General features: G+C 48.5%; 1 protein-coding gene and 1 pseudogene across 1 annotated transcript in view; one reads left to right on the forward strand and one right to left on the reverse strand.

Moving 5' to 3' along the window:
- Positions 1–26,016, reverse strand: part of GYPC (glycophorin C (Gerbich blood group)) — a 39,051-nt gene extending 13,035 nt beyond the window's left edge. The window contains exon 1 of the mRNA XM_034654379.1: positions 25,581–26,016. Coding sequence (XP_034510270.1) covers positions 25,581–25,617 — 37 coding nt within the window. The 5' untranslated portion in view covers positions 25,618–26,016. The remainder of the gene's footprint in view (positions 1–25,580) is intronic.
- Positions 10,038–10,525, forward strand: LOC100476245 (annotated as a pseudogene).
- Positions 26,017–26,273: the final 257 nt, after the last annotated feature.

The raw sequence follows: 26,273 nt of genomic DNA on the forward strand, positions 1-26,273 counted from the left end.
GAAGGGGACCATGGCGGTGGGGCGGGGGGTGTTGTGGTAAAACCCAGGGTGGAGAAGATGGTGGCTTGGACTCTAGGGGAAGTGGTGGGAAGTGGTGGGCTTGAACATACTTTCTAGAGATTACTGGCAGGAGTTGAGGACATACAACAAAGGACGACAGCGATGGGCTGAAGAATCTGAGCTGCAGAAGGGAGGAGGTGAGAAAGAAAGGGAGGAGGCCTGGCAGCGGAGGTGGGGGCGCTCCTGCTCTGAGCAATTGCCTGAGTGGAGATATGGACTGGACATGGGCACAAGCTAGGAGTGCCAGGGGCCCTGGAGAGCAGGGTGACTGAAATGGAGAATGGGTTCACTCGTAGTGTCCCCTGCCAGTGAGTGACCGTAGAAGTTGGTGGCTGATGCCAATTGCAGGAGTTGAGGTAAGTCCCCTGTGTGCATGCACAGCATTGAGAACAACGGTGGCCGTGTGGGAGAGAGGCAGCAGGGGCAATGGCCTCACCCCAGAGAACAGGATGTTTGCATTTTAGAAGGAAAGGGCTCTTGGGGAGGAAGGAGTGACAGTGCCTCAGAAGTAGCCTCTGTCTCCACACTGTGCCCAGGGGCACAAGAGTGTGGGAGAGAAACGCAGTGTGCTTGGGGGACCAGGCTGATCCTCCCCCACAGGAGAAGATGCTGAAGGAAGGGGGCTTGGTGATGCAGTCTGGGGGCTTAGGGACAGAGATGCCAGGCTGTGCTGAGGGGCTGGTCAGCAGAAAAGCCCTGAGCCACACCGGAGAGTGCTGGGGCATCCCGTGTCCTTGGCGTCTGTGTGTGGGAGGCCTGGGCACTCTTAGAGTTGTGTGTATGTGCCTCTCTCTTCCATCCAGCTGCTCTTCTCTTCCCCGTCATTCAGTCCCCAGAGGGACCTTCTGATGATTCGAGGGATAAAGTCAGTGGCATCTAGGCTACAAGGGGCCTGAGAAGCTGAGTTGTCTGTCCCTTTCCTCGGATCGATGTTGGGGACAGGGTGGTGTGTCTGGCCAGATGCCTGTTGGTTCTTCTGCTGAAGATCTAGTCCAAGTTCCACTGCCTGACATTTCAGAACTTCTGGATGCCTACAGCCCTTATTTCAGGTACAAATCCTCCCAATTAGCCTTTAATCTTTGTTTTTCATGTTCTGGCTCCCTGGCTGCAAGGAAGCTCCAGGGAGGCCTGAGCGCTGCACCATGCCATCGCGACTCTGGGCCTTTGCAAACTCCTGTTCTGCCAACAAGCTTAGATCATGTCACCTCCTCTAGAAAGCCTTCCCTGACTTCTGCAAAGGGCCTGTGTGCTCCTTCCTCTATCCCTGCAGAAGGCGGTCAGCTTTCTCATAAATATTTAGGCTTTACATAGACCACATGTGGTCTCTGATGCATATTCTTCTTTGTTTGTTGTATTCATTGGTTGGTTTGTCTGTTTTTTTTTTTTTTACAATATTTTAAAAATGTAAAAACCATGACTCTATCAAAACGGGCCAGAGGCTGGGTTTAGTCTGAAGGCTGCAGTTTGCTGAACAACTTGTTCAAATCACAGCTGTCTCCACACCGATTTTTAACTACTAGAGGGCAAGGACTGTATTTTATATACCTCAACATCTGACACAATGCTCCGTGAACGAATAAGTGATGTTGCATAAAATATCCTCTGACATGTCCCAGCTGACTCTTTTATCATTTTTCTGCACACCTGCCTCTCACATGTTAAATAAATAATCTCCTTAAGAGTCTCCAAGTCAGCCATTGAATAGTCCTTCCACACATGCACACTAAGCTTTCAATGATATTAATGGATGTCATTTATTAAGTTCCTGGTATGCAGCAGGCCAGTGTAGAGTCCTGGGGACACAGAAGTGAAGCCAACAGATGTGTGTGTGTGTGTGTGTGTGTGTGTTTGTGTGTGCTCACACAAATGACTCGAGTACAGGTCACTAGGTCTCTGCGCAGCCCAGGGTCACACTGATGTGCCCTCTATGGTCCCCGCTCTCCAGGTGGATCACGTGCACTAATCCTTACCACTTCTCTGGAGGACTTAATTCACTTAAAAAATCATATAATTGCATTTTCAGCATAATTAGGTACCTAATTACATGACTAAATGTCCTCGATCAGACTGCATGTGTAAATAATGATGATTTAGTTAGCCATGCTTTGTTATGGCTTTCCAGAAGGCTCATCAGTTGGTGAACAGGATGTGGAAAATGTTTTTCTCCTTCCTTCACCAGGTTTGACGGACAGGAGTGGCAGAGCCTTTTCCTGCTGGGAGAGGAGCAGGGTGGGGAGGAGAACAGGAGGTGGAGGGGACTCCTATTGCCTGGGGTTCTCAGTTCAAAGCCGCAGGTAGAGCCTGTCAGATGAGGGCATGAATGCCCACATTCTAAAGACAGACAAGACCACTTCCCCCCAAGATGTGTTAAGGGAGGCCAAAGTGGCCCTGAGACAGCTGGACCTCCAGATTACAGACCAGAAGGGTGAGATGTGGTGAAGATTCTGGAAGGAAGGAAAGCCACAGAAGTAGGATGCATGCATGGCTCGTCTTCTGTTCCCTGGAATATTTCTCCTCCTCCCAAGCCAGTGAGGGCACCTGCACTGAGGGATGCAGCTTTCTCTCCACCCTGGGCGGAGGTGTGCTAAGACTCACAGTTCTTACATATGCAAAGGACCATGAGAGAACCTACCACGGAGGGCAGTTGTGAGGATGACATGAGATGATGCATGTAGATGGCACAGTATTATTTTATATGCAATACCTGTTAGCTAGTACTGTGAATGATTTTTCTGTGGTTTGTTTTTTAAGCTGGACTAGTGTTTGGAAAGAAGGGTACATTTTGACCTATACATTGGGATGTATTGCTTGGGGCAGTGAAGAGAAGGGCAAATGCACCTCAACACACTGCTCTACAGAAATCATCTTAATGTGATTGAAGAGGGCATTGTGATGCACAGTACAGGGAGTGTGGATTGTGGTGCCAGAGAGGTTTGGCTATAGGACCTGGCTCCTGAGTCTCACCTGCATGTGACCCTCTCTAATGCTCAGCCAATTCACCAATACAGAAGGATGCATCTACATGGTTCCAAGACAGGCACTGCTCGACACATGCAAACTCTTCTTATCATTCCCAATTATCTGAGCATAGTTCCTGCACATGCGTGTGTACACACATATGGCCCCTGGATGCAGGATCCCTATGGGGGAAGAAGAGGGCAACAGTGCTTGTGACTTGAGGGTAGGAGTGCTTGTTTATCTCCTGGTATAGTTGGGCTTCCAGATGCTTCCCACTCTGCTGTTAGCCCTCCTTTGTCCTCTGGGTATCAGAGCAGAAGAGCAGCTTCAGGAAGTTACCAATTCACCTCATTTTGCATCTAGCACCAGAGCCAGGAAGCTGGCTGCCCCCAGTCAAGCCCCTGTGCTGTCTTTGTGCTTGGGGAGGAAAAGCTATTTCTCTTCACTGCACCCGCCCCACCANGCCCCACCACCCCTCCACCCCATCCTCCCACTGTATTTCTGGCTGATGAAGATACGTCTCAATCCATCACCCTGGCACGCTCCTGTTCTGTCTTCCCAACCCCCCGTTCAGGTCTTGTGATTTATATTTCCCTAACATTAATCTTTTAAAAGCAAAGAAGCTATAAACACATACATAACTCTTCCTCCTGTCAGTTGAAATCCCATGACACAAATCAACTGCCATTTAAATTAAATGTTTCTTTCACAGAAAATGATAAATGCCCTGGAGACCAATCAAGAAAGCCAACAAACTTACACTTTGTTTCACTTTGGAATTTTGCAGGTAGTGTGGTTAAAGTCCAATAACTGGTTATATCTCATGACCAACATGAGTGGTGAATCGGATGTTTTAATACAGCTGATATGGACAGGAGACTTTGTGCATGTTTCCTCATCAGGGATTTTAGCATACCAGTGCAGGGTTGGAATCTAACACATAATCTTAGGGGAAAAGGGCAAGTACAGACACTATTTACTATTCTATCAGACTGATATACTACTTTCTTAAGCAAACCAAGTAACAGAGTGGAAACACAGTTACCAAAAGAGGCACCAGCTTGTTATAGAGTTGGATCTGTTTGACTAGTTAGGATTAAGGCTCCCAGATATGTCAGGTCGTCTAAGAGCAGATTTCAAATAATTTTATCCTTTTTATCAGGGATGGTTTCATATTTTTAAAAATGCAATTTTTAATTCTACACCTTTCAAATATCTATTTTGGGCGGAATATAGAAGCTATGTTTTTAGGAGAAGGAAGGAGAGATATGAATGGCTAATCCAATACATATCTTGGGTTTCTTTTCCTCTTTTCCTTTTCCATGTCTTATTACTTCTTCTACCATCACTACCACATTCAATATCATTAATGAACTTCATTATTCATCTCATTATGGGAAGAAGAGAATCTTTTTTTTGGGGGGGGGGAGAGAGAGGGCAGAGAGCATGAGTAGTGGTGGAGGGGCAGAGCAAGAGGGAGAGAGAGACAATGATGGAGCCTGACTCTGGGCTCGATCTCAGGACCCTGAGATCATGACCTGAGCTGAAATCAAGAGGTGGGTGCTTAACTGTCTGAGCCACTCAGGTGCCCTAGGAAGCAATCTTAAAGGTCAGGTTAAAGAAACTACGTCTTCTATTGTAGGCCATTAGCAAGTGAGAGATTATGGAAAAGGAGATTCTCTGGAAATTCTGAAACAGTACAGGGATGGAGAGGAGAGCCTTTTCTCTTCCAAGTTTAGAAGAGCACTTGGAAGCCACCGAGAAAGGATCAGCATGACACAATGAAAAGACTAACATGGCTGAGAGTAGTGGACATGAGCAGAGAGGTATGGGTGTGAGGTGGGAGGTCCAGGAAGTCACACTTGACAAGGCTGGGAGTCTTGAGGGTTAGAGAGTTTGAGGTTCTGACAGGAGTGTGATTAGAAGTTAAGTGAAGGAGATGGTGTGATAGAAGAGGTAGGAGAGTTATGAACACTGATTTATTATTTTGTATTAAAATAAATAGTTAATGAATAACTTCCATAATTATACAATAATTATATTGTAATTATGTAAAATAAATTATTACAAAATAAATATATCACTTGAAGTATTAAATATTAGGATGTTTCAGATTTTCAAATTTATGTAAAAAATAGGTTTTTAATGATTGTGGGAGGCATCCATATATGGATGGGATGAATGAGTAAGAAGGGGATCTTGAAAACGCTTGAAATAAGGATGCTTTTTAAGACTAGAAGTGCTCCATTTATCCAGAGGGCTTTGCACCCAGGCACCTGGCCTGGGAGTTGAGGCACTGAGTATGTGGGTTCCTCCCTCAAAGCCGGAGCCTCTTGTTTGTGGTTCTCAACTCTGGCTGAACATCAGAATCACATGGGACCCTTTAATAAACACCCATGCCCAGGTCCTATCCTCCTAGAGTTGCCAGATAAAATGCAAAGCACCAGTTAAATTTGAATTTTAGATAAACAACAACAAATTTCTTAGTATAAGTATGTCCTGAATATTGCAAGACAGCTCCATAGACTGCTTGGTTCTTTTGTCAGCTTACCAGATAGACTGGGAGTTTTCTGAGTGGGATACACCTGGGGGAGAGCCCTGGGATCTCTTGGGCCCCAGCCCAGAGCCACAGGCACAAGCTAGCCTGAATTCTCACATTATTATATCATATGTTCACATCCCCCCTGCTTGTCCCACAAGAGTCCATTGTATGTCACATAGATTCTAATTTTATTTCACACCTCTAGGCTTTGGCTCATGCTGGTCCCTCTGCCCAAAATGTCCACTCCACCTGGCCTACCTGGTGAACGAATGTCTGCATATCAAGAAGGATGTCTGTCCTGACCTCCCAGTGGAAGTGACCTCTTGTTACTATGGAAAGTCTCACCAAGTATGTCAAAACAACTCTGGGGGTGCAGGAAGGCCCATGGCATCTTAGTCTTGGTATCCTGGTATTCTGCAAGGTGGCTTGCACATGGTAAGTCAGTGGTCATCAAAAGGTTACTGACAGAAAGGTCTTCTCAGCAGACCAGATTGAAATGCAGCAGGAAAAATCATCCAGAAGAGAGCTTATGAAAGCAGGAATTTGCAGTGACTGCTAAAACAACTGCTGAGCACCTACTAGGTGCTAGGTGGTAAAATCATCTTTTGCATTTATCTCTCTACACCACACAGAACTTTTACATACACTAATCCTTTGGCTAATCATTAGAGAATGATTACCAGTGATGGTTTGGTTAGTTTTAGGGAAGAGATTGGAGAGAGATTGTTTCCCCCAAACCCTGGCTACCCTTGTGCCCTTACCCTTGATCTGTCCTTTCTCTAGCTCTTCAGGCTTTGTCAAGCTTGGTGTCTGAGAGTTGCTCATTTCTTGATATTCTGGCGATAATCGCAGGCCTTGAGCTCAGTCTCCAGGTCAGGGCACATTATCGGCACAGTCCAAATTTGGGTATTTGTCAGGAGTCGCAGCTTTCCCATCAGGTCTGCTTTGATGGAGCCATCCTGGCAGGTCATCTGAAGGCTCAGGCCTCACTCCTCAGCACTCATCCTCCCGGCCCACTCTGAGTGGCACCCCCTCCATGGAAGCTTCTAGTCACTAGGCCAGCTTTCTGGGAGGCCCTGCCTGACCCGCCTGCCTAGAGGCTGCCGCATCTGCCTTGTCTTGGAGGGCCCTTCAGACTCTGTTTGCACCCACGTGCATCAGAGACTGGGGCAAGGGGCAGCTGGAAGTCAGTGGGGCCCATGCCTCTGCTTTGTATAGTCTGTTCCATGCCAAGAATTCACTTGTATCATCTCCCACTCATGATGCTTCTCTCATTCAAAACCCACTCTCATGGGACAGACATAAATCATGAGTTCCTCTCATTAGCTGAAATCCCCCAAAGAACCTTGCCAACAGGCATTGCCCTCCCTACTTTATATAATATGAAGAGACTGAGTCTCAGAGACATCATCAGTTGCCAGGATTCAAACCCAGACCTGAGCCCAAGGGTCTACTGCTGCTCACCCCTGCCAACCCTTGGCCCTGCTCCCAGTGTAGTGCTGAGCCTGGTGATGGGACCCTGGTGGCCGGTGGCAACGATATGCCCTCCATCTGTGGAGTTTGTGTGCTCCTGGCAGGGCACTGGACGCAGCGGCTCTCTGAGGTGGGGATGACCAGCCCATCTTACAGATGGAACAACTAAGTCCAGAGAGACAACTTTCTCAAAATCAGTCTGCTCCCCTAAAGATGGGAAAGTTTAACAGCTTAAAGGAAAAGTAGTTAACTTTAGAAGATAAAATTGGTTGTCATCCAAAGGAGGGGTGTGTGTTGTTTGTGTGTGTGTGTGTGTGTGTGTGTGTGCGCGTGTGTGTGTGGTGGCAGGGGGAAGGGATGAGTCTTTGCTCTAATTCAAACTGGAGCTCCCAGGAGGGAGGAAGGCAGCCTGAGCTTCTGGGGCCAGCAAACCTGACTTCAAACCTGACCACACCACAGGAAATGAAATTTCTTAACACCTTCCCTCTCCTAGCCTCCGTGTCTGATTGAAAAATGGGAACAGTTGCATGCCTCCCGGAGGACTCTGGGTGGGCTTGACCCATATATGTAGTCCTGATATGTCCATGGGGGGTGCCAGCTCCCACTGCCATGTCCAAGTCCCCCAAAACTCTCTAGCATCCCCTTCTCCATCAACCCACCTTGCCAAAACTTTACCCCCAATTGCTCCCCATCGGGTCCTGCTGACTATGGCCAGAAGTCTGTTTGGTGCTTAGGAATGGAAAGAAGCTTCCTGGGTGTCACTGCTCCTATTTCTGAGGGTTTGGGCCCTGGGAGCAGGTATGAGAAAGCAGCTGGTGAGTGGCTGGGCCCAGACCCACTTTATCAGCCCCAGGCCCACCAGGTGGGGCACTGGATCTCCCTGCAGCTGCCTGATAAGAGGCTCAGCTCTGCTTTCATACTGCCTAGAGCCTTATCAGAGGCACGCCTGGGTGAAGGTTCTATTGCCCTCAGTGTGAATAAGGGGGAGGGAAAAAGGCCCCCGGAAGAAATATAATGTCCTTGCACTCAGACACAGTCAAGCCGGCTACTTGCCTGTGAGTCTGAGACCTACTGGTACAGATGGAGGGGGGCTCAGGACAAGGCACCACAGGCTTCCTTAGGCAAGAGTGAGTGGGGACCCTCATGCACACTGGGTCTGAAGCTTACAGAGACCTGAGCTCAGTGAGGGTGCGTGCTGCCTTTCAGATCTCCTGACTGGAGTGTCTGTGTGTGTGCATGTGTGTTGGGGGGAACAGGCAGTGATTAAGCCTGAAGCATTTGTCTCCTTAGAACTACAGCACATAAAGTGCATGATGTCACAGAGAGGAGCACACTGCCTGCCTGCCCGTGAGTCTGCAGAGTTCCAGATTATGGGATCAAGTTACATCTGAATCCTAGTGCTGGCTGGACCATGTGCCATTGCTGTGCCCTGGAGACAGACTTTACATTTTTCCAGGAACACTCAGGATACTGAGTTGTATGAGGACCCCAGGCTCCTCTTCTAAGCAGGTGTGTAACAGCACTGTCCTTCCCGGTGGGCACATGAACAGCCTGCCCTGGCACCCTGGCACAGAGAGAGTTCGATAAATGCTAATGCCCTCTCCACTCCTCCACCCTCCGCTGTACCAGGCTGGGCGAGGACAGAGTGAGATAGGAAATGTGAATGGCTTTGCTATGTGCCAGTGATTCCAAGCACAAACAGTTGCTCAGGGGGCCTGATTTCCAACAGGGTCCTCTGGTGGAGATGAGAAGTCAGTCACTTCCATAGAAGCTGGATTCTCGTGCTGGGATCATATTATGTGAGGAAAGGAGGCACTCCTGTGTCTGTGTTTACTTGGCTTTGGTCACTTAACTGAACTGCTATCTGGACTGCTTATCAGACTAAACAGAAAAGTGTGCAAATATAAAGCAGGTGCAAATAACCTCTTAACATCTTTTGCATTCTTATGAACCTGACTGCTAGTGCGACTTGCCGGGGTGGGGGAGTTGTATTAAAGTCTATCATGCACATGGGTGGTGGGGGAGGTGGGGGGAGAGTCTGAGGTGGTGGAATCCTGGGCTCTAACCTGAGGTTTCTGAGCTGGTCTCTTCAGTTCTCTGATTTCCAGGAGAAGGAGCCTGAATTTCTGGGCTGTGCTTTCATTCTGTTGGGGAAGACTGGGTGAGGCTGAACATGGCATGGGGGACCTCCTTCCCCAGCGAGGTGGCAGCTTGGACCCCAGGAGCAGCAGGCTGGACCACTCCTGTCCATATGCTTTCATGGTTCTCTCTTCACCCCCTTCTAGGCCAGACCTTCCACCTCAGGGGAGAAGGTTGTTGCTCTGTGCTCTCTGCTGGGCTGGTACCCTCAGGGCTTCCACGGACCCAGAGCTGCAGGTGAGGGGCTGATCCACATCCTTTTGCTCCAAGCTGCTCCATCAGGGGCCTGAGTGCCCTGTGAACTGCAGGTGCATGGGGCCTGGGGCTCTGCACTCACACTCAGTCCCTGCAGAAAACCTTCAGACCCAGAAGATGCAACTAGCAATTTCAGAGAGTCTTCTGGAAGCTGGCCTCTGTGTGTGCACACATCTGAGCGCTCAACTAAGGCATCTCTCAGGACAGCTGAGGACAAATGGGGTCTTGGTAGAGTCCCCCCTGGCTTCCATCCCCCTGCATTTCAGGCACTTCTCAGGAGTTCCCTACATTCTTCTCTCCCCCCCGCCCCGGTCAGGTCATTCCACCATATGCCACGGCTCATCCAGGGCCTCACTCTTAGTCTTTTGCTGGAGCATTAGCTCCAGCTAATTAGCATTTGCTGAGATGCTCAAGGGCTCCTCTTTCAGGGTCAGGAACATTCTACCAGGAGGTTGGAGGCCCCAAAACTTGGGAGGATGGTGGAATTCCACCTGCTACAAGTGCTAGGAGATAGTCCCATTGTCTCTTTTCCACATCTCCTGTCTGTCTTCATCTCCTTCTTATCACTTCCCATCCTCCTCCCCCAGTCACACTGCCTCTTGGTTGTTCCTTGATCAGGCCATGATCAAGTAAGTGCTTTTGCACTTACTATGTTCTCTTCCTATTATGTCCTCTCTCAGATATTCCTGCTTGACCTCCTGGCTTCCCTTAGGTCTTTCTCAAACATCATCTCTCCCAATGAAGACTTCTCTGGCCCTGCTCTTTAAAATGGTACTTCCCTTGCCTCTCTGGGCTCAGACCTAGTTTGTGGTGAGATGGCTAAATGCACCAAGAAGGTCAGAATCATGGGTAAATATGGGACCCATTTTGGTGCCTCCCTCAGGAAAATGATGAAAAAGATTGAAATAAGCCAGCACACCAAGTACACTTGTTCCTTCTGTGGCAAAACCAAGATGAAAAGATGAGCTGTGGGGATCTGGCATCGTGTAGCCAGTGGTGCCTGGACCTACAACACCACTTCTGCCGTCACAGTAAAGTCTGCCATCCGAAGCCTGAAGGAGTTGAAAGACCAATAGAAGCTCCACCATTTGAAACATTGCTAGCCTATAATAAATGAGTTAATTTATGTAAAAAAACAAAACAAAATTAAATAAAATGGTACCTCCCTCATCCCTGGCCTTCCTTATCTCCCTTCTTGACTTGATTGTCTTCTCTAGCACTTGGCACTATCTGATGTACTGAACATTATCCCCATGTGTCTAGTGTCTATCTGTCCAAGCCCCATAGAATATAAGCTCCCTTTTGTGATTATTGCTAGCTTGTTCACTGTCATATCCCCAGAACCTCACAGGGTTGGTCCTCAATACATGGACATGGAATGTGATTCCTGGCCTACCAGCTACCTGGTGTAGGTGACACTGGTAAAGAACATGGGTGTAGACTCAGGGACACTAAGGTTGAACTTGGATCCACCATTTTGTAACTGGTCAAATGTGGACACACTTCTGAGTATCTAGCTCCAAATCTGAAAAGAGAAGTGATAACCTCCCAAGGGGGTAAGAGGTTTCAGTAAGGTCTGGGGCAATGCACCTCACCCAACACCTGCCATGTGGAGAGTTATCCTTCTTCCCTGCCTGGGCTGTGGGTGAGAAGCACTGTTTTCTGAACTTGGGACGTGAGCTGGCTGGCCCTGTAGCTATAGATTTCAGGGGGAACCTATCTCATATGTTGCCTTTCCTCCCACCCCTGTCAAGGTGAGTGAGGTTTTCTGCAGGGCAGCAGCAGAGCCCCCAGTGCCTGTACTGACAGTCGGGTGATTGGAGGACAAGAGACAGTGAAGACTACAAGAGGGGCCCTCTCCTTGGTGGCTTGTGCACTGGCAGATCGAGTGATGGGAACCAAGGCACTTTGTGTGTCCCCAGCCTGGCCCATGTGGGCCTCCCTGGCTGATGTCTGGTCCTTGACCTTGACTGCAAGTCTTTCTTCCATGGCTTCTTATCCATCACTGGGGTGGTGGTAACCCCCAGAGAGAGGGAATGGGCCTCAGGTTGGCTCTAGTCCTGAAAGTTGAGCCATTAGAGATTCTCTTGTTCGTTTAAGTCAGAAGTTGACAAACCTTTTTGATAAAGGGCCACATGGTAAATAGTGTAGGCTTTGAGGGCTATATGGTCTCTGTTACAAAAAAGCAGTCATAGACAAATGAATGGGTATAGCTGTGTTCCAATAAAACTTTATTTATAAAAACAGGTGGCAGGCTGGATTTGAGCTGTGGGCCTTAGTTTGTAGACCCCTGGTTTAAGTCTCTATCACTGAGTCTCTCCCTTCCTGCTCAGGCTAATATTTACTGAATATTTGCCCCATGCTAAGCCTGGACTTTACCTATATTTTCTCATTTAAGATGCCCACAGAGAGGAAGACATTGAGTGGCGAAGCTGCACTTTGAACCCAGGTCTGTCACACTGGAGGCCTGAACTTTCACCTGTGCAATGCACAGCTGTCCGAATGCAGGCAGTGGATGAGTACACAAGCATCCGGGACACAGAGGCCAAACGGGGTGAGATCACTATCCTGAGGTGGTTCTCACAGCTTAGTGGTGGAGCCAACAGTAGCTGGCAAGGTGGCAAGGAAGGGTGATGTCCTGCTTCTGAGTTAAACCCTCCACAGGGTCAAAGCCATCTGTGCTGCTGAGGGCAGTGGCCCGGGCCTCTCTGACTTGGCTCTGTGTACCTTCTCTGGCCAATAGCACGGATTGTCCAGGCCCTGTCACAAAGGGACTTTCCAGGGAATCCCGAGCCCTGGGGGTGTTTTGTCCCAGAACAGGATAAATGGCCACTGCTGGCTACATTGTAAGGGCTTGGCGCAGGGAGGCCAGAAGAGGTCTAGGAAATGTCCTGCTGCAGTCCAAGCGTCCGTGAGATGGGGGTTGTTGGCTCAGAAGGAGATATCATGAACTGAGACAGAGGAGAATGCTACCCTGTGCTCATTCCCCCTTGGGGAGGGCCCTCTCACGGGAGCTCAAAGGAGAACCATGGGGGACCCTGGAGGCAGGAGGCAGGGCAGTGAGAGGTCAGCCTTTTATCTGCGCAGACAGTCAGACTTCTGTTCCCACAGCCCCTGGACAAGGAGGGCAAGATAAGGCCAGGAACTCAGATAATTGTGCCTCCAAGGCGATGCAACTTCAGAGTCGGCTTATCCCAAAAGCACCACCCTGGAAACCGAGGGGAGAAAGAAGGGTGAAAATAGGCAGGCGAGACCAAAGCCTCAGGAAATAAATGGCCCAGAAGTGCTCTTGAATGGGAAACACAGCCTCAGGGTGTCTGAACTTTGAAGGAAGACTGTGGATTCTGTCCCCCTTTGACTGTGCTCCAAGATGGATTTTGACTTTTTCCAGCATTGTTTGTTTTCTCAGTGAGTGACAAATATCATTTCACTCAAATAAGTCCTTTAAAAATAGCATGTTCCAAAAGGTCTTTTTGGAATTTACATAATTGTTAAATAGGAAATGTCCTAGGGGTAATTACCAGAGCCTGATACAAGGAAATGTAGTTAAAAAGCCCATTCGAACCAACTTTCTTTCCCTCCTCCTGTGAAAGAAAACTTTGTTCTCCTTGGAAACTCCCTATACTCTGCACATATGAATGGTGGTCATGTGCAGAGGTTAAAAGATGGCCCGGAGGTTGGATGTCCCCGGGCTCAAATCACAACCCCACCACTCACAGCAATGTCCTGTGTCCTGAAGATGGGATGCCACCCACAGCACCCCCCTCCCAGTGAGGGACAGTGGCTTCTGGTGAGTATGACCAGCAAACATTTGTGCAGCTCTTCAGACAGGCCAGCTCACGCTGCATAGCGTGGGTACCCCGTATATTTACACGATATTTTTCCTTTTTACGTCTTGCAATTTGTCTTTACTGAAGTCATTCCCCAAAGTTAGAACATTCTCAACAATCAACATGGATCATTGACAACTTGTTTCTTCAAGCATTAAATCTTGATACAAGATAAAATTATATCTAGCTAAGTAGAAACTCACCATAATTTAATATTACTTACCAATATTAGCTAGTATTGGTCATAATTTACATTTGGGGAGCTATATTACTTTAAGTTATTCTTTAGATATCTAGATATCTATTTATCTATTTCAGTGAATAATCACGAGACAAAGGCAATTTGATCTGCAGCCTGAATTCGTGTGATAAGAAATGTCTCCCTAGGAGGACTGGTTGTTTTTTTTCCTGTTATGATATGTGTCTTGCTGCTCCAAGAAGCCCAACAATGCTTTGAGGGCAGGGATCTTGTCTTATACTTTGTCTTCTTTATTAAAATTTAATTAAATTAATTAATTTATTTATTAATAATAATTTTTTATTATATTATGTTAGTCACCATACAGTACATCCCTAGTTTCTGATGTAAAGTTCCATGCTTCATTACTTGTGTATAACACCCAGTGCACCATGCAATACATGCCTTCTTTACTACCCATATTTGTCTTTTCCTTAATCCCTAGGACAGATGAGAAGGATGTATGTTTCCATTGATGAACCAGGAATGTATATGGTGGTTAGCAAAAATTTGTGCATAAATTGCTTTCATATTCGATTCTTCTGTCTAGCTTTCCTTTCCAGCTTCTCAAATTTTCTTCACGGAGTCTGAGAACTGGGGCTCTGAAGTTTGATAAAATCTGTCCTCATGGAATTAGTTGGTAGAGTGATTGTCAGCTGGGCATACATTACAGTCTGGCTATAGGCAAACATTTAACCACAGTGAGAACATTTTATGGCTTCATGGAATGGAAATGTCTACAATGGAAAGATCCTGAGATCCAAACTCCCAGGTATCATCACCGACAACCAACAATGACTAGATGTCAATGAACCACTCTGGCTTAAGCACTAGGCACCAAGCAGGAAGGAGTTCGTAGACTGGGTTCACAAAGCCCTTGGTGTCCAGCGAGAACTTGAACATGAGCTATCACAAGGGGCCCCTGAAGTGTAGTCACCTGCCTCTCATTCTCAGCTCGACTACATCAGATAGGTTTTTATCTCTTTTATATTTCCAGACTTCATCTAAGAATTTATTTTCTGGAAATGCCATTTCTGCCGGAAAAAATTGCAATGGAGATTTGTAGCCATGACACCACTTTCTCTCTCTCTCTTTCTGTGTGTGTGTGTGTGTGTGTGTGTGTGTGTGTGTGTGTGTGTTTGGGGTGGAGACCCCCGGTGAGAAGCTACTTCTTTTGGAGTTTCAGGGATACATGGCCTTTATTAGACCTGTGTGTCCCTGTCTGCCACATAAGGCGGGTGGTTAAGGGGATCTGGCCTGAACACTGCACTGACCTCAGATGAGATCACAGACAGAAGAGGGTTTGAGAAGCAGAACGGACTGCCGATAGGAGTACTGCAGAGATACCAGACTGAGGCAAAGAGGTGGAAGCAGTGTCTGAAAACCGGTGGCAGAGGAAAAAGTTTCACAAGCATGCCCAAGGCCAAAGATGCTGTAGGCAGCACTTCTCACATTTGTTTCCAGCTATCACTATGAGGTCAGTAGGGCCCATAAACTAAATGTCTGTTCACCCTGTCCCAGGCCAAACTAGAACCCAAGAGAGCCCCTCCTTGCCGTGAACCTGGCAGTGACGCCAGTCTGTTGCTGAGGACCGCAAGGAAGTGGTAAAGGGTGTGTGTGTGTGCATACTATATGCACCTGTGCATGTGTATGTGTGTGTACGTGCGTGTATGCCAAGGTACAGGAGAATGTAGGGCCAGTGTCAAAGTTTCTTCCTTTTAGTGACCCTACAGTCCCAGCATCAGCTCCTCAGCATCACCCCCATCCTGTCCCCCACTTAAGAACCTGAGGAATGAGTTTCTGAGGTACAAACAGTGCGCTCCCAAATCAGAGACCTGCGCCCCCGTCCTGCCCCCACCTACTACCTCTGGCTGTACAAATTCTTGTAAGTCACTTAGCTTCTCTGAGCTTTACTTTATTTACTTTTATTTACTTTATTTCCTCTCAAAGAGTAGTCTCTCTTGAATGAAGATGGGGAACGGATATGAAAAGACCTAGCAAACTATAACACACAATGCAGTAATGGTCCTGTGGCTTGAAATATTTTAACACAAGACAAAGCTGCCAGCCCAGGGGTGGTTCTGTGGTGGAGGCATTCCAGGAATTGGCTAGGAATTGGTGGGGTCTTTATTCTCTCCCAGTGCCCTTGCAGTGAACCTGGGAGGCAGCTGCCCACTGCTTCCCCAGGGGAAAGTGAGACCTCTGTGTGGGTTGGCCTTGGCAGGCAGGGCTCTCACGGGCACAGCCCAGCCCTTGTGTGCCACCATAGGCAGTTCATTAGCAGTTGCTGGGCTGGCAGGTGTGGGCCGGCAGAGGAGGGTAGAGCTGAGCACAAGTGGCCTGAGGTGGGTGGACCAAGAAAGGCCTTTTCTTCTGAGGCAGGAGAGTGACCTCAGGGCTGCACAGAGCCGAGCAGAAGGGCATGGGGTCATGGGCAACTCATCCCAGCATGGGGGTGCTGCATCCCACGGGTGGTGGGAGACACACCTAAATCAAGGCTGGACAGTGCCAGTGGTGCACAGTGAGGGCCTGGGGACACAATCTCTTGAACCTCAGTTTCCATATTTCTAAACTGGATTTAATATTACATCCGTGCAATGTTTTCAGGATGAAACAAGGTACACATATATCCTCACTGGGTATGGGGTAGGACAGAATGGGCACTCAGCAAGTGCTCTTCACCACCCATCCCTCTGTGCCTGTGTGAAGATCCATGCCATCTGGAATGATTTGTGCAGCCCCAGGAGGCTCTTTGTGCCCCTCCAGTCCCCTGGCTGCCCCCAGTCTTTATCTTTGCCCAGATCTTTCTCCCAACTGCCTTCCAGCTGTCATCTGGATGCCCCACGAGTATCTCAAAGTCACCTCCGCTCTAGAGAGAATCTTCCTACCCCTTTCCTCTCGGTCTTATATATATAATTCTACAGTGAACATGAATTATTTCTGTAATAATGAAACATGACAAAGAAAACTTATTTTTCTTTAAATTTTTAAGTGAAGATCAACTTAATTACATGGCTTAAAAAGCCAAGAGAGTAAGAGAAAGATACCGCGGGGGGAGGGGGGAGGAAGAGAGAGAGTGAGTCCTGGCTCCCCTCAAGCATTTACTTTTCAGTGAAAATCCTGAGGGCAGAGGTTAAGGGCAGGCACAAAAACAGCTACCAGGCAGCTGGCCAGCCCAGGGGGCCTGCAGGGTTAGGCAGGATTGCCAGGGGAGGAGTGTGAAGATTCCAGGTGGGGCAGCCATGCAGAAGTGGTCAGAGGGCCTGGAGCAGGACAGAGTCCCGTAGGGAGAATGGCAATGCAGGGACTGGCAGGTACCCAGCCCTTGGCCTCTGGCGCGCTGAGCCAGGCAGGGATGCAGGGCCTCTTGGGCCTGGGTGCTTTACCTTCATGGATTCCTTCTCCCCCAAAATATTAAAAGTCATATTTTATAGTGGCATTGGTCTAAAGACAAATGTAATGTTTAGTATTAAAAGTTCATTTTTTTTCTTTTGATTTTAAAAGAAATACACATTTTTGTGTATCTCTAAGAGCACCATGGGTCTTAACCACTTGCCTACTATGCAGGTTAGCCCTGGCTGAGCCCTTCCTAGAAAAACCCTGCCATCTGTGAGTGTGCGTGTGAGGGGTCGGCTGGCTCTCTGCAAGTCATGTTAGTTGCCTCTTGGGTTTCAGTATCATCATATGCAAAACAGAGATAAAAATACCTCCCATAGGGCGGCTAGAGGGTGAAATGAGATAACTTAGGGGAAGTGAAGCCTACTTTCTCTCCTTTGAATGAGGGAGACAGTCACCATAAGAGGAGAGTGGGTCAGGATAATTTACAGAATTTGTACAAAAGGAAAAAAAGAGACTATGAAATTGAAAAAAAAAAAAAAGAAGAAGATTACTCAGGATTTCCAGCCATAGCTGAAATTAATTCACTAAAATGAGAATTTGGTAGAAGCTGAAGGAGGGCAATTCAAATGACAAGTCAGTCTCAGGGTGTGATCAGAGGAAGCAAGGCCCAGGTTCCCTGCAGTTCAGGCATGGGGTGTATGCTGGAAAAGGGGGGAAGAGTCCTCCCAGGAGAGAGGGGAGCCTAAGCTTTAAGAAGTACCTGGCAGAATCCTCGCTGTGAACCTGGATGAATGGTAGCATTGAGGAAAAGAAAAAATGAGCCATGAGAGAAATCATTGAAAGGTGGTGGGTGAACCGGGCAGGGGGCTCCACGGGTAGGAGGCTCCACGTGCACACAGGTCAGAGTGAACAAGGAGTGCAGGGCAGGATGGGGACAGGCCAGTGCGCTGAGCCAAGAGGGGCTCTGAGGCCAGTGGGGGGTGGGGTGGGGGGAAGGCAAGGGATGTGAACACCGAGACCCACAGTACTCTGTGTAGATAAGGCTTGGCTTGCATTGGTTGGACCTTCACATTCACTCATTCATTCATTCATTCATTCACTCATTCAGTGTTTTTAAAGAGCCTACTCTTTCCCATGGAGAACAAGACAGCTGAGCTCCTAGTGTTCAGGTGAGGCTGGTGTTCAGATGAGGCTAAGGGAACAAGGATGGTCCCCCCAAGTACCATGTAAGGAAGCTGACTGCAGAGGGTAAGAAGTTTGCTGGAGCCAGAGCTGGTGTGAGAGGTCACAGTGGCCTGCATGTGTTCTCTGGGCTGCCTGACCCCCCACCGCACCCCTCTGATAGAAGCATGAAGGAGCCCACCACCCTGAGGGGTGTCACTCACAGCTCAGAAGGGAGCAGCTTGCCTTACTCTGGCACTACAGACCTGGGCAGACTGTGCCATCCTGTCCTTGGGTGCTATGTTTGGCACACTGGGACAGAGACTGGGAAGGGGGGAGTGAGCCAGCATTCGCTTAGGCCACATGCAAGTACCTGGTAAGTGGCAGAGATGAACATGTACCAGGTACTATACTAAGAATTTTATCTAGGATAATACATTTAATCCTCAAAACAAACCCCATTTAGTGGATCAAGAATAGCTATAGAATTTATGGGGCCCAGTGCAAAATGAAAACAGGGGCTCCTTCACAAAAATTAAGAATTTCAAGATGGTGACGGCAGAGCATTAACAGAGCACATGTGGGGCCCTCCAAGAGTGAGGATCCTGCGTAACTGCATAGGACAAAGCCAGTCCTGTCCTGGAGGATGAGCTGAGGTGCAGGAGGCCCAGCCCAGCAACATATTTGAGGCCATAGGCAGGTCAGAACGGGTTCAGACTCACACCCAAATCTTTGAATTGTAAAGCTGGTGGTCTGACCTCTTCATTACTAGCAAATAGGTGCAAAATGAATTTGAGCTAAAGGTTTTAGAAAGTATGGAAGGGGGACCTGAATGTGAAGCCTGTGCTTACTGAAAGGTGGTGTGCACGGTTCTAGCATTTGGTGAGCCTCTGAAGAGAAAGTACCATCTCATAGCCAGTGGACTTTGCTGCCTGGTGAATACAGAAATCACAGATTGGGGCTTAAAACAAAAGGCAGGTAGGCATGACTGCATTATCTGGTTTTGATTCAACAAACCATAACGTCCTTCACTTTAAGACTCTGGTGAGATTACATGTGCGCATAGCTAAGATGTGAAGTTTCTCCATTCCAGGAGAAAATTTTTCCAAGGGGGAGACATGGCAGTCCTGGGGCCTGGAGTTGGCTGGCAGCTGCACACTTGGACCCCTCTTAAAAATGTGCGTTGTATGCAGGAGAAGGGAGAGCAAGGGGCTCTGGCTGTCTGTGCTCTCTACAAGCAATGTGCTAGTCAGAGCTTCACATTCGAAGTGGACGTAAAAGGTCTCCATCAGGGTACGAAGGGTGCAGTAAGATGACCTGGTAGCCTTGCCCAGGGTCTTTCCCCATGAGTACTCTGAAATGCCAGCTTCTCCCTTAGGGACCTAGAAGGTTCCTGGGGTATGTCCACTGAGGTCCAAATAGTAGGTTGCCCACCATGTTTTGGCAATAACCGAAAGAAGTTGTGGCTTTAACTACAGAAGGACTTCGCTAGAGAATCAGAAACAAGAGAGAATATAAAAAAGTGTTGTAAAGGGCTATTAATCATAGTTGTTTCAAATTTCCAGTCTGGTAATTCCCTGCTACGGCTGGTTCTGATGCTTGCTCTGTCTCTTCAAATTGTATTTTTTGCCTTGTAGTATGCCTTGTAATTTTGTTGACAGCCAGATGCGATGCAGTGGGTAAAAGGAACTGCAGTGATGTGGAGGTGGGGTGGAGGGAGGGGAGGTGTCCCATAACCCTATGAGTAGATCTCTATCTTTCAATGAGCCTGTGCCTCTGAACTGTCAACTTCACGAGTGTTTCTATTCTTTTTTCACCCCTTAGGTGGGACAGGATGGGTAGGATGGGCTCGAGATGGGTAAATCCCTTCCTCCAGGTGAGATAGGTTCTGATGATACCCCTGCAGGTTAAGCTCTGGTTAACAGCAATTGACCTTGAACAATGTAGGGGGTTAGAGGTGCTACCACCCCCCCCAAACAGCTGAAAATCCATGTATAACTTGTGACTTCTCCCAAAACTTAACTAATAGCCTACTGTGGACTAGAAGCCTTACCAACGACATAAACAGTCCATTAACATATTTTGTATATGTATTATATACTGTTTCCTTACAATGAAGTATGCTAGAGCAAAGAAAATGTTAAGAAAATCATAAGAGAAAATACATATACAACACTGTACTGTATTTATCAAAAAAAAAAAAAATCCACGTATAAGTTGACCCACACAGTTCACACCCCTGTTTGTCCGAGGGTCAACTATAGCTTCCACTGAGGCTGGCCGGGTGCTCTGTTCAGAACAGGTGCTCTGGTCTATTTCAAGATGTGTTCTTTTTCCTTCTCCTGCTAGAAGCTTGAGGGGGTTTTCCTCTGATAAATACTGTGGGAACCAGGTTGAGCTCTAGGAGGTAAATCTCACAGTACTGTGGGGGTCCCCTATGACGTGGTCCCCATGGAGTTTCTAACTCTTGGAGTTGTCCACACTGAGTCCCCAGCAATTCAGTCAGCCTCACAGTCACTAATGAAAGGGGGTGAAGATGTCAGGTCAGGAAAAAGGGCAGTTCACAGTGCCAGGCAAGTGGACCGTGAGTCCTGCTCTGCTGTCACTCAGGCAACAGGGTCTGTCTGTGGGGTGGTGACAACCCCACACATTCTCTGGGGGACTCATGCAAGGGGCCTGCCAAGCCCACTCAGCCTGTGATAGAATCCAGTGTCTTGAGCTTGGCTCCTGCTAGCATGAGAGGAATCCCACTCTTGTCAGCATCTGCCATGCTACGATTTTGCACACTATTTGTACTGGAAGAATGTACAAAAATGAAAATGCCTAATGATGAAGGGCAGGAGCCAGCACTCCCTCAGAAGTTCAGATTACATGAAGATCTCAAGAAAACACTAGGCAAAGATGTTGGGGTGTCAGGGGAGAATAGGAAATAAGAAGTATGGGAGTGGGAAAGAGAGACGTGATGAGTGCTGGGGCCAGCAGCCCTGCTCTTAGAGTTGGTTTCATTTTGACTTTCTGTTCATTTTAATATTATTCACTGGCCTCCATGTACATGCCAAGTTATGGACTTGGAGCTACATTGTGTATTATTTTTAAAAGGTGTTTCCAGCATGTGGAACGGACACAGGCCTGAGATCATTCACCTCCCTGTGCCAGACCCCAGGGAGGGGGCAGGTGGGGTTATGGAGCCCCTTGAGAGGTCAGAATTTCTACGAAAGGGACAAGTCCAGGAATTTGTTGGGGTGGCAGTGTACTCAGGCCAAGGTGGGTGGTTTTCTAGTGTTCAGGGAGGGCCCAGGGAACTTCGGAAAATAACCCAGGTCTTAAGGGATGAGCAGGAGTGAGGCAGGCAGGCAGTGTGTGTGTACATGGGTGCGAATGTGCGTGTGTATGTGTTTATGCATATGTGCATGCAGGAGTACCCAGAGAGGACTGCAGGTGAAACTGGAGAGGCAGAGCAGTCCCAGGCATCAGGAAAGGCCATAGGAGAAGGCTCTAGGGGACAGCCCTAGCAGGCTGTGGAAGGCATGACGAAGGGCAGCAGCTGGCCTGGTGTGGGTCAAGCCCAACCACAAAGAGTGGGCAGTAGTTGGATCACAGGCCTGGCTGAGGAACCGTGGACTGATTGGTAGGTTCTGAGGATCTGTGCCACACACAGTTCTTCCGTGTGCAAAGCTACACTTGCGATTTCCCAGGCACAGCCCCTATGGTGCTGGGTGGCAGAATGCCCTGTCCTCATGCACCCTAAGCACACCTCAGCTGGCCTCTGCTGGCTCTGGGGTCTGACAGCCTATGTCCACAGCCTGGCTATGCCCTCAGTGCCAGAGAGCCCTAACATAAGCCATCCCCTGAACCTCCAGTGTTTCCTCTGCAAAACAGTTAAGAAAATGCCCATGGGACCAGGCAGTGGAGAGGTGACCCATGCGAGGCCCTACTAAAGGGCTTGGCATATAGGTATTGATATTCTTGTTATATTATCAAAAGCAAAACCAGCAGCTGCCTGTAAGAGAGACTCTGGAGATTAGCGGCACCCGCAGTCCAGGTTTACTTTGATAAATTTTGTTAACAACAACAGCCACAGATACCACTATTCCTGGGCATGATGCCAAGCCCTATTCTCTCGTTCGTCACATGACTCCTGGGAAGAAGCTGTTATTATTCCCATTTTCAGATGAGAAAACTGAGGCTCTGGCATATCGTGTACCTCCTCAAAGCTTGCAAGTGCTAGAGGTGGGTCCAAGCCCAGGTCTGACTCCACAGCTCTGACTGTGGGGCTCAAGCCCTGCTCTGCCTCCAGGTCACTATAAGAGAGAGGACACTTCATAAACTTCTTCCCTGGGGGTGGGGGACCTCATAGGAAATGGGCAAAGGCCATGAATAGGTACTTCTCAGAAAAAGAAATGCAATATGTTGTGGAGGTATGAAAACATGCACAACCTCCTCTTTCTCTCAAATAGATAAATAAATAACTAAAATCTTTAAAAAGCTGGAGGGGCAATTGGGTGGCTCAGTCGGTTAAGTGTCTGAGTATTGATTTCGGCTCAGGTCATGATCTTAGGATCCTGTGACTGAACCCGACGTCGGGCTCAGGGCGGAGTCTGCTTGTTCCTCTCCCTCTACTCCCCCCGCTCATGCTCGCTCTCTCTCTCTCAAATAAACAGATAAATAAAACCTTTAAAAAACAAGCAAGCAAAAACCACGCACAACCTCACTTATAATCACAGAGGCACATTCGGAAGTGACAATGTTTTACTTATCAGATTTGCTAAGATGCAAACTGTACAGTGTGAATGAGGGTGTGAGGAAAGTGACTTTCATTGGCTACTGGTGGGTGTTAGAAATTCATGTGACCTTTTAGAGGGTAATTTTTTAGTATCCACCAACATTTTAAATGTTCACACTCTTTGTCCCAGAAATTAAATGTGTGTGTGAGTGTATTTATCCTAATCATATACAAACACATATATTTACACATATATGTGTAAATACATAAACCCTACTTAATAGGCTGTAATGGCAGCACTGTGTCTGGTTTTAAAAAAATCAAATGAAGACTGTCCACAATCTAAATGTCCATTGGTGAAGGAACTAGTTAAATAAAAGAACCAATTTATTCATATATTCATACAATTCATACTATGCATACAGCCCTGAGAAGAATGAGTTAGTCCATATATGATGAGGAATTATGATCTTCAGCATATATTCTTAGGAAAAAAAGCAAGATGAAGTAGAATATATAAAATAAGTTTCATTTTGTAGAACAAAAAGGAATTGTATATGCATATGATATTTCTAGAAGGCTTCTCATAAACCAATAAATTGCTCTTGAGGTGGGATGGTATCTTTTCCTTCCATATGATTAAGTCTTGATTCATTGTTCAAATTTGTTTTTAGTTGGTGCTTGTGAGGCCCATTGTGTCACACAGTCTCTAGAAGGCGTTTTGGTTGGGGCTGCAGATGGCCATTGGATACATGTACGCATATCTGCCATCGAAAAAGGGAAACTGATTTGGATTGCCACCCTCCCCCTGCTGCCTCTTCCTTCTCATTGTAGATGGGCTGATGTGCTTCCACTGCAAACACAATGCCTCTTATCCCATACCCCTCTGTTTCCCAGGGTGCGCTGCAAGTCCCCAGAAATAGTTGCCCAACCATGGGCACCCTTGGAAAGGTCCAGCTGCTGACAGTGCCAATGCCATGTGACTCCTACTGCCTTGGATATCTGGAGGGATTGAGCAATGGTTGAGATGGAATTTCATTTGGCACTTAATGGAATCCTTCTGGCTTCTGCCAGAGGCAGTGAAATCTATATAAAGTTGACAAACCTGACCACCTCCTCACTGAGCGTTGACCCCTTCCATCCAAGGGCAAGGCAGTGGATTTCTGCACATGACTCCTTTGCAGTACCTGTTGCATTTGGGCTTCTGGGAGTTGGCTGAGGCCAGAGGGGTAGGGCAGGTCTGGTGGAGCAGGAGCAGAGGGTCTCCTGCATTCTAACCTCTGCTTCTGAGAAGCAGTGATGTAAACTGAGACAGGATATAGACACATCCTGCCTGAGTTAGCAGCAAGAAAGAGGGCCCCAGGGTTCTCTTACAGCAAAGAGCCTGCTGTAAATCAAGTCCTAAGGGGAATCTAGAATGGTATGCAAGCTAGGGCTGCATCCCTGTGAGCTCCGGAAGGGAAGTGTCTGCAGCCATTGGTCAAGGTCTGAAACTTGAATCTTAGAGAACTGCTGAAGAGAGGGGGCAGGGCTCCTGGTGAGCAAGCCTGTCCTCTCCAGCCAGGGGAATGGCAGCAGGCCTGCACTTCCTCAGTGCCTCTACTGTAATGATTACAGTGGCTTCACCCTTCAACCCTGGCCAGGACACACACATACAAGTTCACTAGAGTCTGACTCCCACACACTCACAGAAACACACATGCAAGCACGAATGCACATGAGCTTCCGGACTGGTCTAGTTTAAAATGAAAACAAAGACGCCTGACATTTACCGAGCCCTTAGTATGTGTCAATCTCTGTGCTGAGCCATTTGCAAGTTCTGAATTCTCACAACCCAAAGAGGAATACCCTATTATTCCCATTTTGCAGATAATGAAGCTGGAGCTGAGAGAGAGGCTAGCCTGCAGCAAGCCCCTGGCTAACAGGTGGCACAGGTGATCCCACAGCAGGCAGCGGGGCCCTGGCTCCAGGACTCTTGACCCGCACACCCAGACTAGCCCAGCACCCTCACGGGCACACACATGGCCATGCATGCACAGGCACCTAGCCACAGTCCACTATGCTCAAGTTCCACTGGTGAGGCCACATAACCACCTGGATTTCAAAGACTTGTAAAGGAGTGGGTGTCTCCAGTACCCATCTTATTATCATATTAATTACTTAACATGATTACACTATAGACTCAGAATGTCTCCCCTCTGACAGTTTCTAATGACCAGATCTAGCCAGGGTGGGGATAGAAGGGATAAACATTCACTGTTTTAAAAAGAAAGTTTTAGTTTTTTTAATTGCAAAAGCCCACTGGCAGGGCTGGGGGCGGGGGGGAGGCCCGGCAAAGTTTCCCAACATCCTCACAAAGAAGCTCAGGGTATAGATTTCCCATTAGCAGGAGAACATGTGCCCTCCTAAAAAGAAAGAGGAATTACAACGCCCCAAAGGGTCAAGGCCAGCCGATGCCTCCGCCATGTGTGTGTCCCTCCCCGCGGCCCTGAGAGCCAGTCAGGGCAACCGCGGAGTTTACTGAAGTTTATTCCGAATCCGCCCCCGCGTCCTGCGCGGCCCAGCAAACAGCGTGCTACGTCCTCTCCCTCCTAGTAGGTCCCTTACTTACTAGTCTAGGGGCCAGTTCCTGCGGCAGATACTTGGCGGCCACCGCACAAAGACGCAGAGAGCGGGCGGCGAGCGGGGCGGTGGTGGCCGGGCGGCCCCTCCAGGCCCGGGGGCGCAGAGCCGGGCTGGGCTCGGCGGCGCCGGCTGCGGTCCGCCGCTGAGCCGGAGCTCCTGGCCCCCGTGGGCCCGGCCAGGCGTGGGGTCCCGGGGACCCCGCGGAGCGGCTGACCCCTGCGGGCGGTGGGTACTCACCAAGGCGGGGCCGCGACGTGCCGTTGACGCTGTTCATCGCCGACGGGTGCGGGGCGCCGGCCGGACCAGGGGCCGAGGGGACAACCGAGTGGTGGCGAGGGTCGCGCCGGCCTGCTCCTGACCCTCAGCAGCGGGGAGGAAGAGGCACCTGTGTCACGCTCCTCCGGCGCGGGCCGAGGGGAGGGGCTCTGGCCCGAGATAGGCAGACTTCATTTATTTTTTTTCCTGCAGACTTGGCTGGTGGGGTTTCCACCTCTTTCTTTCTTTCTTTCTTTCTTTCTTTCTTTCTTTCTTTCTTTCTAACACACACACCCACCCACGTCTGAACTCTTCTCTGTTCCAACTTTCTTGCGCAAGAATCACGTTTTTCTAACTACGTTTCTGTTTCTGTCTGCAGCTACCAGACTCAGAGGTTGTGGTGGAGAATTCCCCTGTGTGTGGACTGAAAACTCCCAGATGCGACAGGATGGCCTGCCCCGGCTCTGACAGGGCCGGTGACCAAATAGGGTCAGACCTGCGTTTGAATCTTGGCTGGCTGCTTTGTCACTCCGTAGCAGGGTGGCCTCTCAGAGCTGAGGGACGTTGGTGGCCTGGGAAGTCCCTGCATGGCTGGCCCCTCAAGGGCGCTGTCCCAGTCCCAGTCCGTGCGTTAATGCTTGGAAAAGATTCTTAGAAAAGGGGATTGCTTGGACA

The sequence above is a fragment of the Ailuropoda melanoleuca genome, chromosome 2, assembly GCF_002007445.2.
Source record: "Ailuropoda melanoleuca isolate Jingjing chromosome 2, ASM200744v2, whole genome shotgun sequence".
Classification (NCBI taxonomy): Eukaryota; Metazoa; Chordata; class Mammalia; order Carnivora; family Ursidae; genus Ailuropoda; species Ailuropoda melanoleuca.